This window comes from Mesocricetus auratus, unplaced genomic scaffold (assembly GCF_017639785.1).
Source record: "Mesocricetus auratus isolate SY011 unplaced genomic scaffold, BCM_Maur_2.0 Super-Scaffold_100010, whole genome shotgun sequence".
Lineage (NCBI taxonomy): Eukaryota > Metazoa > Chordata > Mammalia > Rodentia > Cricetidae > Mesocricetus > Mesocricetus auratus.
This window is the reverse complement of record NW_024429194.1, coordinates 33,019,534-33,038,319: the sequence shown is the minus strand read 5'-3', so window position 1 is coordinate 33,038,319 and position 18,786 is coordinate 33,019,534. Positions and strand designations below refer to the sequence as shown.

The 18,786-nt window shown below is 55.8% G+C and overlaps 1 protein-coding gene across 1 annotated transcript; it reads left to right on the top strand.

Annotated features, from left to right (window-relative positions):
• The first annotated feature begins 4,479 nt into the window (after window positions 1–4,479).
• On the top strand, window positions 4,480–16,345 carry Slc4a3 (solute carrier family 4 member 3). Its single transcript, XM_013113772.3, is given in 24 exon segments — window positions 4,480–4,596; window positions 4,598–4,624; window positions 4,938–4,958; window positions 4,960–5,104; window positions 5,662–5,939; window positions 6,054–6,169; window positions 6,589–6,785; window positions 8,247–8,395; window positions 8,495–8,675; window positions 8,978–9,113; window positions 9,379–9,562; window positions 9,916–10,015; window positions 10,389–10,573; window positions 11,008–11,233; window positions 11,376–11,594; window positions 11,890–12,038; window positions 12,235–12,429; window positions 12,620–12,850; window positions 13,034–13,123; window positions 13,480–13,646; window positions 14,218–14,471; window positions 14,755–14,924; window positions 15,113–15,286; window positions 16,085–16,345. Coding segments are annotated over 24 exon segments (3,696 nt in total). The 5' UTR covers window positions 4,480–4,572; the 3' UTR covers window positions 16,163–16,345.
• The last annotated feature ends 2,441 nt before the right edge of the window (window positions 16,346–18,786 follow it).

Genomic DNA, 18,786 nt, shown 5'->3' with positions numbered 1-18,786 from the left:
CCCCACCCTCCAAGTAAATAAATATAGTATAATGAAAGAATTCCAAAGATAAAGGATGGGGATGATGAGGCATAGCAATCATCACAAGAGAAGAGGGAGCACTGAGGACCACAGCCTCACGCTCTCTGCCTGTTCCCTAGTGTCAGCACCACTGCTGCCTGATGCTCTGCCTTCAACCTGGATTCCGAGACTTTCTTGCCCAGTTGCAACCAACTGTGACGTTAAACTGGAGAGGGATTTATGAAAGAAGAGTGTATATTTTATAGTATTTTGTGGAGGAATAGGGAGCTAAGAATCATGATCAGTTACCGAGACAGTTTCTGTAGCAGAAATAATGCCACTGGGCACCAAAGCCTCTGTACTGCTACCCTGAGAAGAATCACTTAACTCCATCCCATCCCTTACTTTGAGGTGGTATCCTCTGAACATATCACTCACTTATGAATTCACAACTTATACTGGTGAGTCTGACTGTTGGAACTCAGGTCAGTAATTTAACCTAGCTGCAAGGGAGTCAAGACACATGTGTTTTCTATCTTCTAACTTGGCAAGAGAGGACTTAACTGACCAAAGCATGAGAAGAGGTTTCAAAGATTTAAGTTGCCATAGATGACAAGTATGTTTTTTTAACTAATCTACATTCTAACACGTTAGAGCCCAAGACCAAGCCATTCTAGGGAATGGCTATAAGAGAAATCAGCCTATTGAGCTCCTGGCCCAATTTTGGGGAGCTCTGAAAACAGTGTACTTGTATCCCCAAGTCTGGATGCCAAAATAGATCAAAGGACATGGTTTGTGGTTATGTTACATGCACCAGGAAATCATTCTGGGGGCATCATTATGCAGGTGAGAAGTTCAAATCAGACTGGGTTGTGAGGGAGACTGCGTGGGGTAGCTTCTGTTTTGAACCTGTCTGTCACTGACTTCTTCTGTCTTTGCCGTTTTTCCAGTCTACATTTAAGCATCTACAGCCTCTGAGCTGGTAGCTGACACACACCAAAGTGGCCATCATTGGTGCTTGCATGGGCCACTCTTGTCACAGTAATGAAGACCCCATCAGAACTCACAATGGAGAACCGACAAGGACAGGAATACTGGAGGCAGAATGCAAGAATACATTATGTTAAATAGAATAAGCTGGTAGGAAACAAGTGGTAGTTGTCAGCATCTCCTGCTCATCCTACCTCAGAATGAGAGATGAACATGGGCTCATAAAGGGCCCTTTCTTGGGGGCCGGGTGGGGGGCGGGGGCAGGGGCGGGTGATATCTATATCCCAGAGATATAGATAATAAAGGGAGATGCTTGAAGAGTTGAGACTGAAGCTCTTGTCTCAGGGTGAGGTTAGGGTCTCCAAGGGCCCAGTTAGGTGTTCCCTCCTAATGAGAGGAGAACCTATGTTCAACATTCACTCAGGAGTGGGATCTCTAAGGGACACTGTGTGTTACAGAGCTGAGCACTCTAGGACTCCTGTGCTGACAAAACTCTTCCTAGGCTGTCTCGACATGAAAGTAGCTGATGATTTCCCAGGGTGTGAGTGAGGGTCCAGCACCATGATGCAGAGGATAGAAGGAAGAAGAAAGGGAGCATCCTAGAATGTTCCCAACTGGGCCTGGCTTCCCTAAGATTTAACACCAAGTCAGCTGGCTCAGAGTGACGAAGGATGTGGACAATGGGTTACCTCTCCGGGGTTTCTGTAACGAAGTATGACAAGGAGAATTGCTTCACAATGTGTTTGGAGGACAGAAGTCTGAGATCGAGAGTCTACACAGCCAAGTTCTCTCTGAGGACTCTCAGGAAGGACCTGTTCCAGGCCTCTCTCAGTTTCTGGAATCTCCTTGGCTGGTGTCGGCATACTGTCAGCCTTCACATGGTGTTCTTCCTATGAGCCTGTGCCGGAATTTTCCCTTTTTATAGACATGCCATATCGGATAAGAAAGGAGCCCGCGTCACTCAAGTCATTAACATCTACAATGGCTTTATTTCCAAATAAGTGCCCATTCTGAGGTCATAGACGTTGAGATTTTGCATATGAGTTTTGGTGGGGGACACAATCCAACACCAACACGTGGGCCTCATATGCTGACTTTTGGGAGGCAGTTCGCACGTTCTGCTTCTGCACAGCTGACGTCCAGTATTGACATCTCATTTCACTTTCTCATCCCCCTGTAAACTGGATGATAGTGAGAAATCTGGAGTAAATGGCCACGGCTCAGTCACCTTAAGTCTGCCAAGTCTTCCTAGGTGAACCCTCTGTGAGAGTAACACTCCTTCCTGCATCTCCATGTTCTCAACTGAAATAAGAATAATAATAGTCCCCTGTGTAATGATAAAGCTCATGGGGGAACTTGGGAGGATTCCATGGCAGGCAAGGGTGACCGAGGTGGGGGACAAGCATGCCAGGTAGACAGAGCTTAAGTGAGTTTTATTAGAAAGGGGAGGGAGGGGGAGGAAAGAGAAGACTCAGAGACAGAGAGAGGACAGGAGAGGAGAGGGAGACAAGAAAAGTCCTGTCTGCCCCAGGGGAACAGCAGGAAAGGGAGCAGGAGAGGAAAGAGAGCTTATGTGCATGGGGTCCTTTGTTTTAAAGGGGCCCTTTGCACCTTTGTGCAGACTTGGAAATCATAGTACCCTGGGCTGACCAGGTGACCGGGGCAGGCCAGCATCATGCCTGAGTCCTTACACCCTGTGATGTTGTTTCCTTGATGACATTTAAAAGCAGAAGGTGGGCTGGAAGATTCTCTTTATTATCTTAATTGATATGGAAAACCCGACTTTTTTGGTTTGTTTGTTTTTGATACAGAGTTTCATTAGGGATTCCTGGCTGACCTGGAACTCCATGTGTAGCCCAGTCTAGCCTTGAACACATACAGTTCCACTTGCCTCAGCCTCCCGAGTGTTGGGGATTAAAACCGCACACCACATCCCTGCTCTTGGATACCCATCTTAATTGTGGCTGGTCCATTCTCTGGCCAGGAATTTGGGAACTGTGTTAACTGGAAAAGGGGAACCATTCATCTCTGTTTCCCCATTGCAGATATGATGTGACCAGCATCTTCAAACTCAGTCAGCCTTGACTTCCTCCAGTGTGAAGGACTGCATCCTTAACAGTAAGCTAGAATAAACCCTTTCTCCTTTAAGTTGCTTTTGGAGTATTTTATCACAACAATAGAGAGAAACAGGTACAATCCTTGATTGGGGTGGGGGCGGGGCGCTTCTGAGCACAGGGCTCTGGGGACAAAGTGGGAAGCCAGAAACAATTTTTCCTCAGCACCCCACAAGGCTATATATGTACAGCACTTTCCCGGGGTGGGGCTGAGATCCTGCAGGGCAGGGTGTGGAGGGGTGAAGCTCCTCTCCTCTCTTCCCTCCTTCCCACCTCTCTCGCTGCATCAGGAGTCATTTGTTTCTCTTGCTGGAGACTGCCCATCCCACCTTCTGCTGACCCTCCGGCTTATCCCCTGTTCTTGCCCTTTTGTTCGTTCTGAGGTATAGGGGCATGGCTTAAGCCGACTGTTATCCAGGGCTTTTATGGGCATGGGTTGTGCTGGGGGAGACCCAGAGAAGAACACACAGGGGTCCAGGTGCTCCTTCCAAAGATCTCTCTGACCTTGGAGAGTGAGATAGGTTCTCAGCGGCTGTGGAAGTGGGCGGGGGCGTGGAAGCTTAGCCACAGGAATTTAGAGTGGTTGGCACAATTGGAATGCCCCTGTTTCAGCTGCCTCTGGCTACAGATGGGTAGATAAATGTGCCAAGGTCAAATGTTGGGAGGTGCCCAGCTCCAGAAGCCAGGTCTTTGAAGGGCATCAGCTGAACTGAGACTTGGGGTGTTGATGGCAATTATTTCCAGGGGTCTGTGATCTCGTGTCCAGGCTGGAGAGGCTTGTATGTGCAGAGGGGGTCTCTTCCAGTGCTCCTGAGGGGAAGGGAGGGGTGGCTAAAAGCAAGGTGGAGGAGTGTGTTTGAGGGATTGTGGGAATTTAGGGCCGTGCACCCGCCCCGCCTCCCCCCGCAATGCGTGGGGCGCCTGGAGAGGGGTCTTGCGGGCAGGTGGGATCCTGCGGGGACCGGAGTCCGCGCTGGCCCGGGCGGGGTAAGTCAGGGCTCGTCCGCTCCCATTGTGCTGCCGGGCGGCGGCTGGTCGTTCGAGCCAAGCTCTGGGAGGTGGAGCCGTGGGCTGCGGGCTCCGGCGCCTGCGTCCAACCCGGCCGGGCTCTGCGCGGCGAGAGGCCGGACGGGAACCCGGCAGCCGCGCCCCGGAGCGAGCCGGGAGGGACATGGGGCGCGGCGGCTCTCCCAGGCCCCGCAGGTTCCGGAGCCCCGAGGTACTTAAGGGCGAGGCGTGGGCCCTGGCCCGGGTGGGGACATCGGGCTGACCCGGACCCGGCTGGGCCTCTGAAGGGAGCGCGGGCTGGACCCTGGGATGTAGCTCCCCGGAGGGGGCCCTTGAGCCTGATTCCTGACCCCGCCTTCCTCCCCAGGGCTCCCAAAGAGGTCTCCGCAGCGCCCCCTTCTTCTCACCCGGGGTTTGGGTCCCATAGTGATTGAGAGACTCCCAAGTCTTCAGCCCTACCATGGCTAATGGGGTGATCCCGCCGCCCGGGGGGCGCCTCCCCCCTACCCCAGGTGACTGATGCATGGAGGGTGGGGTGGGGGAGGAGGGGCAGGATGGGTGGGGTGTCCTCTGGTTGACCCTGGTACCACCAGACCCAAGTGTGGAGCTGTAATGGTGGTGTGGAGGAATAGGGGATCTAATAGTATTTCACACATCCGTGGCCGGTGCTCCCAAGACCTGGGAAAGCTCTCAGAAGGTGTTCTGGGGATGTTGATGCAGGCAAGGGTGAGGGTGTTGGGAAGGTTGAAGTATGGAGTTGGGGATGGCGGGGGGGGGGGTGTTCATGAACTAGGGGGTCCTTAGAAGAGGCTATCCGGCCTGCAGGTCCGGGTGCCCTTGGAGGAGCCCCCCTCTGGGTCCAGACGTAGAAGAGGAGGATGATGACTTGGGCAAGACCTTGGCTGTGAGCAGGTTTGGGGACCTCATCAGCAAGACCCCGGCCTGGGACCCTGAGAAGCCTAGCCGCAGCTACAGCGAGCGGGACTTTGAGTGTGGGTAGCCTGGGGACCCCTAGTGCGGCAGCCTTCACCACCGTCACCTCCATCGCCACCATTACCACGCTCACCTCCGGCTTGATCACTCAGTGCCATCCTGTGCTGGACGCTGTGCGGGGCCGCCATGCCGTGTTAAGTCATCCTGCCTCCCTCACCATCACCTGGTCCCTGTCGGGGCCTGGGCTCCAGACCAGGGGGCATGTAGGGAGATGGCTTGAGGCTTCCCTCGGTGACCTTCATCATGTGCTCTGGCCCCATTTACTCTCCGCTCTACCATGGTCCCTGTCGTGTCTTCCTTCAGCTTCTCTTTCTCTTCTGTGTCACATTCCCCCTCCCTTTGGTGACTTCCCCTCCCTGTCACTCTTGTCCCCAGTCTACCAGGCCTCACCAGTGACAGGAGCATGGCCACAGTAGTTGGGAGGGATGTCCTGGCTCTAGAGGAAGGATTAGGGTGCCCTTGTTTGAGACCTTGAGCTAGAATGCGGTGTGTACTCCTTGGGGGGGGAGTCCTACTCGGCTTCAGGGGGTCTCAACCAACTCTCCTGCACCCCCAGTTCACCGACACACATCCCACCACACCCACCACCCGCTCTCAGCCCGCCTGCCTCCACCCCACAAGCTGCGGCGACTGCCCCCCGCCTCTGCTCGGCACACCAGGAGGAAGAGGAAGAAGGAGAGAACCTCTGCTCCCCCCTCAGAAGGGACACCTCCTATCCAGGAGGAGGGGGGAGCTGGAGCAGATGAGGAAGAGGAGGAAGAAGAGGAAGAGGAAGGGGAGTCTGAGGCAGAGCCTGTGGAGCCTCCACCCTCGGCGCCCCCACAGAAAGCAAAGGTAGGGCCTACTCATGGAAGCAGGGATGGCTGGCCGAGGGGTTGGAAGAGAGGATGCGGGGCGTGACCCGGATGGCTGCTGGGAGGTAAGTCTGTCGTCCATGTGTGTCCACAGTTCTCCATTGGGAGTGATGAGGATGACAGCCCAGGCCTTTCTAACAAGGTCGCTTGTACCAAGGCCCTGCCATCTGTCGGCCCACAATCTGATCAGAGCCCCCAGCGCTACGGCAGGTACTGCCCCCAACTCCACTGAGCAGAACCCGCTGTCGTTCAGAGCAGTTGGCCCAAGTCCCTGGCACTTACCTGACTCCTGATCCCGAATAGTGTCAGGTGTGACCCGGACAGAAAAGAAAGCGAGGGAGAGAGAGAGAGCATCGTCTGTCTCCAGGTTTATAAGTGGGAGGGAGCGAGACGGGAGAGGAGAGAGTGGAGCCAGAGGTCAGAGGTCAGGGCCTCTAGACCTGAGGTGCTGGTGAGGAGGAAGGGTTACAGGTGGACGAGATGAGCCTCAGTGGGAGAATGGGCGTGTTGTGGGGCGGGGGCCTGTGTATTCACCCTGGCTCCTGAGACCAGGGGCTAACAGGAACCCACTAGCTCAGCAAGCTCCTTGCTCTTCTCCATCAAACCTGAGGTTCACGTTGTTTCCTCAGCTCTCCCAGCCCCCGAGCCCGGGCTTCCCGAATCGCTACAGACAAGAGCCGGCCCTGGAGTCCATCAGCCAGCTATGACCTGCGGGAGCGACTGTGCCCGGGCAGTGCCCTGGGCAACCCTGGGCCAGAGCAGCGGGTGCCCACTGATGAGGCTGAGGCCCAAATGCTGGGTTCTGCCGATCTGGATGACATGAAAAGTGAGTGGACCTCGAAGAGGGCTCCCCCTGCCCTCACCTAGGGCTTAGTCCTTTCTGCAGCGTCTCAGTGGCAGAGGGACCTTAATCTTACTAAGCCACCTCTGCCAGAGCTGTTTCCCTTTGTGTCACTCATGAGTGTTCTCTGAGTCACCTATTGCATAAAACGGCCCTCTTCCTCATGTGCTCTTTGAGGGATGCTCTCCTGAGACCTCATTGCTCTGTAAACTCTGCTCTAACCCACCTGCATGGAGGCTGAGGGCTGAGCGGCACTGCCAGGCCTGCTTGTCCCCAAGCCAGGTCTGCAGCTGCCCTCACTCCCTCCTACCATCCCTGGCCTGGCCTGGCTGTGATCTCGGCACATTCCTCCCATTTTATCAGTGCCTGGCTTTGGTGCCACTTGTCATCACTCATGGGGCTCTGTGCCCAGGCTAGGGGCATCGCCGATCTCCCTCCTCCTCCTCCTCCTAAGATTCGCAGGGTGTAGGCGGGGGCAGAGGTGGGGGGAGTTAGGCCTTTGAGCTCAATACGTCATGGAAAGTTGCCAGGGCCTGAGGACAGGGACAGGAACAATCCGATGGCAGCGGCAGCAGTGGCAGCGGGACTGGGGGGGTCATAGGGAGAGTATGTTTGCAGATCCCTTGCAGGAGCAGACTTGGGGGACCAGGGGAACTGTGAGCAGGAAGCTTAACCCACCTCCAGCTCTTTGTGAGCAAAGGCAGCTCCTGCAGGGGCTCCTACCTCTTGGGACATCCAGGACTCTGGGAAGGAGTAGGGGCTGAGGCCTTGGCCTCAGGGGAATGACAAGCCCGCTGGACAAGGTCATGGAACCCAATGGGGCTCTGAGTCCTGTGCCCAGGGACACTGAGGACCGGGGCCCTGGGAAGAGTCCAGTTCCCGGCACTGGTGACTTGCTGGCCTCAGAGGATTTGGAAATGTTTGTATTGGACTTTGAAGACTATGGCCCGTGGGAGCCCATGAGGGGCCACCCGAGCCCCCTGGCAGGGGTAGCTGCTTGTGAGTAATTGGGCAACCAGCCTGTCCCCAGCTGTTCGCCTGGGCAGGGTAGGTGGGAGGATGACCAGGCAGCTCTGCGTTGGTCAGCCCTGCGTAAGCCTGTTGGGTGGGCATTAGTGGGGTCAGCATTTGGGTGTTGTAGATATGGGGGAGCTAGGTATCTAGGGACAGGCATTGGATCTATGGCCCCACAGGGAGTTCAGTGGCTGTGGTAGGTGCTTCAGGGTCTGGGTGGGGCTGAAGACTGAAGTTGGGATCTACTTTTTGTTGTGGCTCTGTACTGTGTCTTTAAACTTCCTGAGAGTCGGTCTCCAGATGTGTGAAATGGCCACCTGGATTACTGGTTTGTCATAACAACCAGGTGGACTTGGTGGGTACAGCAGGGGCCTGGGGCACGTGGGCTGTGATCTCAGGCCCAGAGACAGATCCCTGGGGCCTTACCCACAGGCCATCGGCTGGAGGACAACCCTGGTGTGAGGCGACACTTAGTGAAGAAGCCATCCCGGATGCAGGGTGGGAGAGGCAGCCCCAGTGGCCTGGCTCCCATCCTGCGCAGGAAGAAGAAAAAGAAGAAGTTGGATCGGAGGCCTCATGAGGTATAGCAGCCTGTGGGTGTTTGCCTTTGGGATCCACTTTTCCTCTCTTGGCAGCCCTAACCCTGGCAGCCTCCGGCCCTTGCCTTGATACCTATGCAGGTGTTTGTGGAGCTGAATGAGCTGATGTTGGACCGTAGCCAGGAGCCACACTGGCGGGAGACAGCACGATGGATCAAGTTTGAGGAGGATGTAGAGGAGGAGACTGAGCGCTGGGGGAAGCCCCATGTTGCCTCCCTCTCCTTCCGTAGCCTGCTGGAGCTCAGGAGGACCATTGCCCAGGGTAGGGCTCCTCAGTCTGGCCTGAACCGCTGGACCTTCTCCCCACCGGAGCTCAGCTTGTGTGGGGCTGCCCAGTTCCCCGGGGCCACTCTGGGAGTTCTGAGGGGCATAAGGGGCCTTCTAGCCAAGACCCCCCTCTCTTTGCCCCACCTTCATGTGCTCCTCCGGCTGCCTGTGAAGTGCGTGTCCGCTGCAGTGCACTGACACTCAGCTCACCTCGCAGATTTTCCCGCCCTTGGGGTGCGAGGCCGTGGGGGGGGTCTGCTGTCTGACAGGACAGCTCCTCCTCTAATTATGTCCTAGGAGCGGCTCTCCTGGATCTGGAGCAGACCACCCTGCCAGGCATCGCTCACCTTGTGGTGGAGACCATGATTGTATCTGACCAGATCCGGCCAGAGGACAGGGCTAGCGTCTTACGGACTCTGCTCCTGAAACACAGGTGTGAGGGGCTGGGGAAGAGGGCTCTGTCTACTTCAGCTGTCCTTCTAGGAGCGCCGCCTCTTCTGAGGGGCTCTCAGCCTGAGCATGCCTACTGAATGCGACCAGGAACTTGGTCCGCTTCTGTCTTTCTACAGCCTTAACCGATAGGAAGCTCTCACGTTAGGGAAGAGGGCTGGAGGCTGTGGTCCCTCTCACTACTTCTCACCTCCTTGGGACCCCAGTCTAACACAAGCCTCTCCATCTTACCTTGCCTCCTTCTTTAGCCATCCCAATGATGACAAGGACAGTGGCTTTTTCCCTCGAAATCCGTCAAGTTCCAGTGTGAACTCAGTCCTGGGGAATCACCACCCGACCCCTAGTCACGGCCCTGATGGTGCGGTGCCCACCATGACTGATGACCTAGGGGAGCCAGCCCCGTTGTGGCCACATGACCCTGATGCCAAGGAGGTCAGTGACCTTGTCTGACTTGGGCCTGGGAACTGAGAAGATGCCCAGTTTAGTTGAGATTGGGAAGGTTGGATGCCTGGCACCTGTGCCGAGCATGCTGTGCGTCTGTAGGCGGCACGCACCAGGACTCCCTGTGTTGGTGATACAGGGTTTTGGTGTGGTGATGTGCCTGACCCATGGGGGCCATGCAGCTGACAGCGCTGAGGTGGGGCAGGTCATAGAGGAGGGTGCAGGACCCTTCTAAGAGGCTGGGGAGAGGAAACAGGGTCCAGACAGGGCTGGGGTAAGGGATGGGAGGGCCTGCCATGGCCTCCAGGCTGGGTCCCAGCCCTATTCCAGTTCTGCGTCCTCAGAAGCCCCTCCACATGCCTGGAGGAGATGGTCACCGGGGGAAAAGCCTGAAGCTCCTGGAGAAGATCCCTGAAGATGCTGAGGCCACTGTTGTGCTTGTAGGTAAGGAGGGCTGGGTGCTGGGGACAGGGTTTACTGAGTGTCCTCCGCTGTGGTCTGTTACCCTGGACCTCCAGAGACGGCTACCCTGAATCCTTTGGACATCCCTAGCCTGCTTCCGTTCCCAGTTTCCTGCCCTCTTGAACCACTGCTAGTTTAATATAGCACCATTGTAGGACTTAGGAAGAGAGCTCTCCCTACGTGAGATCCTTAATTTCCACCTCTTGGTAACTGTTACGGGACTATAAACGTGTACGCGAACACGGTTCTTTCAGATCTGAGGTTTCTTTAGCAGTGCCCATCTGCCCCACTGTTCAGAAGAGCCGGGGTCCCCTGCCTTGACTGTCCCCCTTTGCCCATCACTGCCTTCCTCTAGGCTGTGTGCCTTTCTTGGAGCAGCCAGCAGCAGCCTTTGTGCGGCTCAGCGAGGCTGTTCTCTTGGAGTCTGTGCTCGAGGTCCCTGTACCTGTCCGCTTCCTCTTTGTGATGCTGGGGCCCCGCCACACCAGCACCGACTATCATGAGCTAGGACGCTCCATTGCCACCCTCATGTCTGACAAGGTTAGTCCTATGGCCTGACCTGTCCACCCAGGACCTGCTTGTTCCTTAGCTGTCTGTCTCTGGAGGGGAGTTGGCGAGCTGTTAGCCCAGGTTGGAAAACAGAACCCTGGGCTGTGCCCGGAAAGGGATGTTAACACAGAAGTACAGCCCACACTCAATGCCTTGGATGTAGTAGGAGATGTGGCCTGAAGGGTTGGTGGTGCTGACCGTGACTGGCCTCAGATAGGAGGGTCTCCCAGCCTAGTCGATGTTTGGGATGCTTATTAGTCTGTAGGAAGTGGGCACTGCCTAATCAGAGCTATCCTAGAGTCCCCTCCTTGACTGTCCTGGTACATGTGTCTGTCTTCCCTACCTCTGTGACCTGAGGCTACCTCTCTGAAATCTTCTTCCTGGGCTCTCTTGGCCCATCTTTGAGATCCATACCCCCTTCGCAGCTGTTTCACGAGGCTGCCTACCAGGCAGATGACCGGCAGGACCTTTTGGGTGCCATCAGCGAGTTCTTGGATGGCAGCATTGTGATACCCCCATCGGAGGTGGAGGGCCGTGACCTACTACGTTCCGTGGCTGCCTTCCAGCGGGAGCTACTGAGGAAGCGGCGGGAGCGGGAACAGACCAAAGTGGAGATGACCACCCGGGGGGGCTACATGGCCCCTGGCAAAGGTTAGACCCCAGCCCGGCTGTGACTCTCCGAGTCTTGGCGTTCTTACCATCCCCGCTGGCAGTGCTGTGTGGGATGCAGCCAGGGCTTTTCAGGCAGGGGGGCGTGGCCCGCGTTCCATCGGCACCTTGCTTCCTTCCCCAGAACTGTCTTTGGAGATGGGGGGCTCCGAGGCAGCCTCTGAAGATGACCCCCTGCAGCGGACGGGCTCCGTGTTTGGGGGGCTAGTGCGGGATGTGAAGCGCCGGTACCCACACTACCCCAGTGACCTGCGGGACGCTCTGCACTCGCAGTGTGTGGCTGCAGTACTCTTCATCTACTTCGCAGCCCTCAGCCCTGCCATCACCTTTGGGGGGCTGCTAGGTGAGGCTCCTGGGGTCACTCTGGGGGCCAGATGTCGCCTGCAAGGATATGCGGTTCCATCACTTGGAGGGCGATGGACAGAGCTGCAGCTCCGCACTGGGTCGGAGAACCCCAGCGATCCCTTTATGGCGGCTGTAAAATAAGGGGTGAAAGGGCAGGATCCCTGTGGCCTCCTTGGGAATGTGGGTGAGGCCTTGTCTGTCATTCTGGGAGCTGTCCTGCTCTTGCTAGGGAGCTAGATGAGGGAGGGGACAGGACAGGAAGAGCCAGGCCACAGCCACCCTTTCCACCGCAGGAGAGAAGACGGAGGGGTTGATGGGAGTGTCGGAGCTGATTGTTTCCACAGCTGTGCTTGGGGTCCTCTTCTCTCTGCTGGGGGCCCAGCCGCTGCTCGTGGTGGGCTTCTCTGGACCTCTGTTGGTCTTCGAAGAAGCCTTCTTCAAGGTGACGCCTGCTCCCTACCCCAGGCACTGCTCCTCCTTCCCACCCCTTGCCAGAACCTCCTCCAGGTGTCCAGGGGCTGGGTCTCTGTACTCTGGCCCTTCTTTCCCTTGGGGTCTACCCCTGTTCCACCCACAGGCACTAACTCCCGGGCAGATGGCTCACCTGTAGGTAACCCCCCCTTATTGTCTATCTCTAGTTCTGCAGAGCTCAGGACCTGGAATACCTCACCGGCCGAGTGTGGGTGGGCCTCTGGCTGGTGGTCTTCGTCCTGGCCCTGGTGGCTGCAGAAGGCAGCTTCCTGGTCCGCTACATCTCGCCATTTACCCAGGAGATCTTCGCTTTCCTCATCTCGCTAATTTTCATCTATGAGACTTTTCACAAGCTCTACAAGGTGTGGCAGTTCCCGGAGGGTGGGTAGAGATAGGGGGGTGATACCCTAGGGAAGCCTGGAGCTTGCTGAGAGCAAGGTATGGGGTGAGGGGGTTCATTTGAGTGCGTGTATGTGTCGGGAAGTGGAGGTTAGGGACATCAGGGCTGGGTTTGTCCTGTGGAGAGTGAGGCACACTCCCCTCCACACGCAGGTATTCACAGAGCATCCTCTGCTGCCGTTCTACCCACCGGAGGGGGTCCTGGAGGGGACCCTGGAGACTGGCTTGGAGCTGAATAGTAGTGCCCTGCCCCCCACAGAAGGACCACCAGGCCCAAGGAACCAGCCCAATACAGCTCTGCTGTCCCTCATCCTCATGCTGGGGACTTTCCTCATTGCCTTCTTCCTGCGCAAGTTCAGGAACAGCCGCTTCCTGGGGGGCAAGGTACTCTGTCTCCCATGATTCCCGTGTCCCTGCTAGGCTTAGCTCCAGATAGTCTCTTCCCCCCCAGTCCCCTCCTGGTCAATCCATTGCCCCTCCCTGCAACAAGACAACAGTGCCTCCCAGCTGGCCCCAGAAAGGGCTGGGGGTATCTGCTGACTCTCATCCTTTGGCTGCCCTTGGCAGGCTCGACGCATCATCGGGGATTTTGGCATTCCCATTTCCATCTTGGTGATGGTGCTGGTGGACTACTCTATCACAGACACCTACACGCAGGTGAGTGTGCCCCATTACACACCCCTCCTAGTCCCAGGTTCTGGAGCAGGGTGGCAGCCTAGCTCTCCTGGTCGAGTGACAACAGGGGCCCACCTGTAGGTAACCACCCAGGGTATCTGAACTGTGTATGACCCTGAGTGGGAAGAATTTGAAGTGGGCTGGTGCAGAGTACCAGGTCTCCCCATAGCTGTGGAGCTTGGGGGAAGGTCCCACTGCTGTGCCCTCTGCCAGCCCTGGGAAGAGCAGTGACTTTGGAGCCTGAAAATGAGTTTTGCTAGAGTTCTGGGGACTCTGTGGTAGGTCTCTTGTATGGGAAACCTCTGTCTCTGGCCCATGTCTCCTTTCCTGCCATGCAGAAGCTGACGGTACCTACAGGGCTCTCAGTGACTTCCCCGCATAAGCGCACATGGTTCATCCCTCCCTTGGGCAGCGCCCGCCCTTTCCCGCCTTGGATGATGGTGGCTGCGGCGGTCCCTGCACTCTTGGTCCTCATCCTGATATTCATGGAGACACAGATCACTGCGTGAGAGGGCTGGAGAGGGGAGGGGAGGTGGAGGGATGGCGTGGCTTCAGGAGTAAGGCAGGGGTATCTTATCTGTGTAGGAATGCCCCTTCATAGACCTCAAGAAGTTTGCTGGGATCTGGCAGGAGTAAGGAGGAGGGGATGGAGGAGCTAGGGCAACAGACTGGAACAGGCGTGGGCATGTGTGACCAGGCGTGGTTCTCCAGTGATGGGTGACCTGGTATCTCTCACTGCCACCCCTGGCAGGGTGGCACTTGGCAGTTCTCAGAATCCTGGCAGGGTGTTCTCTCACCCAGCGATGCTCACACATTTCTCATTTTGGTTAAACCAAAATAACATGGTACGATCTGGCATCTGGCTTTTGTGGTGCTTTTAAATGTTCGCAGCATGAGAATTTGGCTCCGATTTCCTGCAGTGTGAGAACTTTAATTTGGGAATGTGAAAGAGGAAGCTGACAGGTCTAGGGAGAGCTGTCGTCAGCAGTGATCCCCCCTCCCCTCAAGCTTCGAGTGACTGTCATGTGCATTATAGTTCTGCCTGCTAGCTGGCTCCTTCTCTCTCTTCCCCTTAGGCTCATTGTCAGCCAGAAGGCACGGAGGCTACTCAAGGGTTCCGGTTTCCACCTTGACCTGCTTTTGATTGGCTCTTTGGGTGGCCTCTGTGGGTTGTTTGGATTGCCCTGGCTCACAGCTGCCACTGTCCGCTCTGTCACCCATGTCAATGCATTGACGGTCATGCGCACTGCCATTGCACCTGGTGACAAGCCCCAGATCCAGGAGGTTCGGGAGCAGCGGGTCACCGGAGTGCTCATTGCCAGCCTTGTGGGTGAGCACCAAGTTTCCCCACAGACTTGCTTTCTTGGTCCCAGTGGCTTGAAATCCTCATGATCCTGGGCTTGGCCCTCCTGAATCTGCAGGTGCACCATGCTTAGCTCTCCCTCAGGTCTCCAGCGGGTCCCTGGGCACTCTGGGAGCGCTCCCCGGCTCTCCTTTTGTCCTGCTGCATCTCCGTGAGGCCCGGATTGCTCGGATGACTCTTGTTCCTTGCCAGGCCCTTTGTCCGGGCCGAGAGGGGACAGGGTTAGGCAGATCTGTGCCACCTCCTCCAGGTCTGTCTATCGTCATGGGGGCTGTGCTGCGCCGGATCCCATTGGCTGTGCTCTTCGGGATTTTCCTGTACATGGGGGTCACGTCACTGTCAGGCATCCAGTTGTCCCAACGTCTGCTGCTCATTTTCATGCCAGCAAAGCACCATCCTGAGCAGCCCTACGTGACCAAGGTCAGGCCCGGATGCATGGAGCTGGGGAGATGCAGGATGATGGGGGGGGGGAAGTCTGGAGGGACTCCACAGCTAGAGATGGAGGGGAAGAGTAAGTAAGGATAACTGGGACCCGGAGAGCCATGTCCCCACAGGTGTGGGCAGGGGCAGAATGGCCACTGTGTAATGAGACTGAGCCTGTACCCCAGGTGAAGACATGGCGGATGCACCTGTTCACCTGCATCCAGCTGGGCTGCATTGCTCTCCTCTGGGTGGTCAAGTCAACGGCGGCCTCACTGGCCTTTCCTTTCCTGCTGTTGCTCACGGTGCCTCTGAGGCGTTGCCTCTTGCCCCGGCTCTTCCAGGACAGGGAGCTGCAGGCGGTAAGGGATGATGGCTTGGGGTGGCCGGATGAAGGCAGGCGGGCGCTGGCATTAGATAGCCAGGCTCCAGGTTATAAAGTCCCAACTACCTGTTGGTTTGTGGGAGCTTGGGAAAGTTACCGTATGCTCTGAAATGCTGTTTTCACCAGGGTATTGGGCTAGGAGAGTCTATCATAGAAACTGCTGGGAGATTTAAATATGAATCTAGGTAAAGCTGTTGGTGCGAGGCTTCAGAAAGAGCAAGGCAGGGCAGATTGTGCCTGAATGAAAACACCTGGCGGAGGGCGGCGCATGGGTTGCCATAGCACAGACGTCAGTCCTGAGCCCTATTTCTGTCGGCTATAGGGAAGGATATCTTGCTGCTACTCTTTACTTTTTTTCTTTTATTTTCTTAACGTTATTTTTAAATGTATTTTATGTGTGTGTGCTGAGGTCAGGGGGCAACCTTCAGGAGTTGGTTCTCTCCACCATGGGGAGCCTGGGGATTGAACGGAGGTCATCAGCTTGGTGGCGAGCACCTTGATCTCCTGAGCCATCTCACTGTCCCAGCTTTGCAATTCTTGCATGCTCAGATGTGGGCTCCAGAGGGGCCACGATCCTAGGGATGGCCATCCTGTGTGGTATTGCCATTGTATGTGATTCGGAAGTTCTGGGTGACCTGGCAACGAAGGCCTTGGCCGAGGAAGTACTTCACGCTGGGCTCTTGGAGCAGGGACAGGTTTTTAGAAGAGGCTGCGAGGAACAGAAGGAGACCTGTGTCCCTCCCCGCCCTTCACAACCCTGTGTTCCCTTCTGCAGCTGGACTCTGAAGATGCTGAGCCAAACTTTGATGAGGATGGCCAGGACGAGTACAATGAGCTGCACATGCCCGTGTGACCCTCAAGATGTTGCCCCTCAGAGACCCCACCTTGGTGACTCACAGACCCTAGGAAGCCCAGCACCAGGGCCAGGCATTCCTCAGGACCCAGGGATGTGCCCAGAGTCACTGACCATGCCAGGCCAGTGGCCCCTTGACTTTCACAGACTAGACGGCACAGGCTTTGAAGTCATTATAACACACTCCTTGTCTCGTGTCTGCCTCATTTTCTTGGTGCCACCTGTGGCTGCCCAGGCCACATTTACCTATCTGAAATATTATCAGGGTCATCCAGACCGGAAGAGCTTTGAAGCAAGGGACAGAGGCCTCGAGGGGGAGAGGTGGAATTCAAGGTGGACCTTGTTCCCTCCTCAACTACCTTGAGAAAAGTCCAAGAGCAGGGGGATCAGGGCCGACTGAGGGTCACACGCCCATTAATCTAGCCGTGGATTAGAACGGAGGAGAGGGCAGGAAGGTATTGCTTCCCTTTAGCCGCTAGGGAACTCAGGGTGACTTTTGTCCCATGGGGCTACAAAGCTGAATGGAAAATGTGCATCTAGGGTGCAGGAATAGCAGCTCAACCCCTTAGACGCCAGGACGGCGGCGCGGGGTTTGTGGCCTCCCGGACCATTTTAGATTCTCCCGGTTTAAGAGTGAAACAGTTCTAGGATTCCTGAAACCACTCCTTGTGCAACAGTCTGTTTTGCCAGAAATAACCTGGGAGGCCTTAGGAAGGGTGGAAGCAGGACCCATTGCGTCACGGTTGCTAGGTAACCTGCTGCCTGATGCAGCCTGCCGTCGTTTTGTAGCCCTCTGGTGGTGGTTTTTGCACACTGCATGGTCTGTGGGCTGAGCAGGGGTAAGGTTGCCACCTGGTGGGTTCGATTGGATGCCAGGCTCCGTTTCCAGAGGGCTCTGGGAGGTTCCTGGAGGTCTGCAGCTCCAAGCATCCAGAGTTAGTGACCCTTTAGCTCCACACTGCCCTTTCCCTCCGGAGCTTGCTATGCCCGCCTGTATTTCCTGTTTGACCTCTCCTTCCCTGCCGTGTGTTCAGGCCTACGGCTAGTGCAGGGGACACGGAACAGTTGGGATGCCTGTTGAGTTGCAAGTCACTGCAGAGTAGAGCCAGCAGTGCAGGCATTTCATCCCGGCTGTCCACACACCTTTGGTCTCTTAAGCTGTCATGCCTTTGACTGGCTCCCCTAGTCCCTGTGAAGACAAAACTCGATCGATGGACCATGACAAGGTAGAATGCCAAAATTCTCGTCACGATCCAAACGAAGATTTCACACAGAGGGCAGGACCTTCTCCCAGGCAAACTTGGCTGACAGGCCTGGTGTGAACACCCACTTCCTTCCCCAGCCTGGAGCCCTTTCTGGGTATTGGCTGCTGACTGGCTCTTCTGTTGTGGGGGTTCCTGTACAATTCAGGAAGGAGTCTGCTTTTCCCAGGACCCCTCTACTGCCAGTGAGAAGAAGAGGTTTCACCTGGAAATGAGTCCTAGTCAGGCTTAGTAGCAGGTGGCAGCAATGTCTGGTAAAGTGAGGAGACCCTGAGGCCTCACAACAAAACATGAGAACAACTTGAGAGTTAGACGGCCACGACACCTAATACGGAAAGGTTGAGATGAAGAGACGAGGGAGCTGTAGGGTATGGGCTGCAGTTTAGGAGGTCAAGCCCAAGGTGGGCTTGACAGAGGGTGGGGTTCTGTGGTGGGTACCTGGGCATGGCTTGAGCGGACCGATGGGGTTTTCCTAACAACCAAAAAGGTTAGCAGAAGGGTACTGTGAGTGACAGGAGTGGAAACCAGGTTGATTCTGTAAGAGACAGAACATGACAAAACTCATTACGTCCAGGCTTGGGCCTGCATGGCCAGAGTGAATGTCATTCGAGGACCTTTGGAATTTGTTCCAAAGCCTTGGTAGTCCCTGTGTTTTCTCTGCCCTTTCTTTGGCTGGGCCTTTAGCCATATCCTGTCAAGGGCAGGGACCTTTGAGGACATTTTTAAAGCAGAGCGGGGAATCAGCAGAGAGGAGCTGCATCTCAGTGGCGCAGCTTAAAGGGAGAGAGGTGGGGATTACAAGAAATGTGTTGTGGAGTATGGTCCTCCAAACAAAACAGCCACCATGATGAGGATAAGTTGTGCCTGCCAGCAAGAGACCATTAGGAGAGGCTATGGGCTGTTGACATTTCCTAAGAAGGGGGCTTGGGATTCTTGAGATCCTAGCCTCTCCTTGAAGCCACTTTTTGCAATTCTGCCTTGATTGCACATGGTGTGTCCAGGAGACAGGGCCTCAGGGTCTTCAGGGCTGATAGACCATCTAGCCACTAGAGTCTGCACGCAGAGAAGGGTTACCAGAGGGTGCTTCATTGATTTTTTTTTCTTTGGTTTTTCCAGACAGGGTTTCTCTGTATTGTTTTGGAGGCTGTCGGTCCAGCCTGGCCTCGAACTCACAGAGATCCACCTGCCTCTGCCTCCCGAGTGCTGGGATTAAAGGCGTGCGCCACCACCGCCCGGCCATTGATTTGACTATAGGGGAGTCATCACCCATGTCGGGTAAAGACTTCCCAGGGTGGCTGCTTTGGGATGGTCACCCACACTCCTTCAGTCAGCCCCTTGCCCATGCTCTGTGACAATAAACTC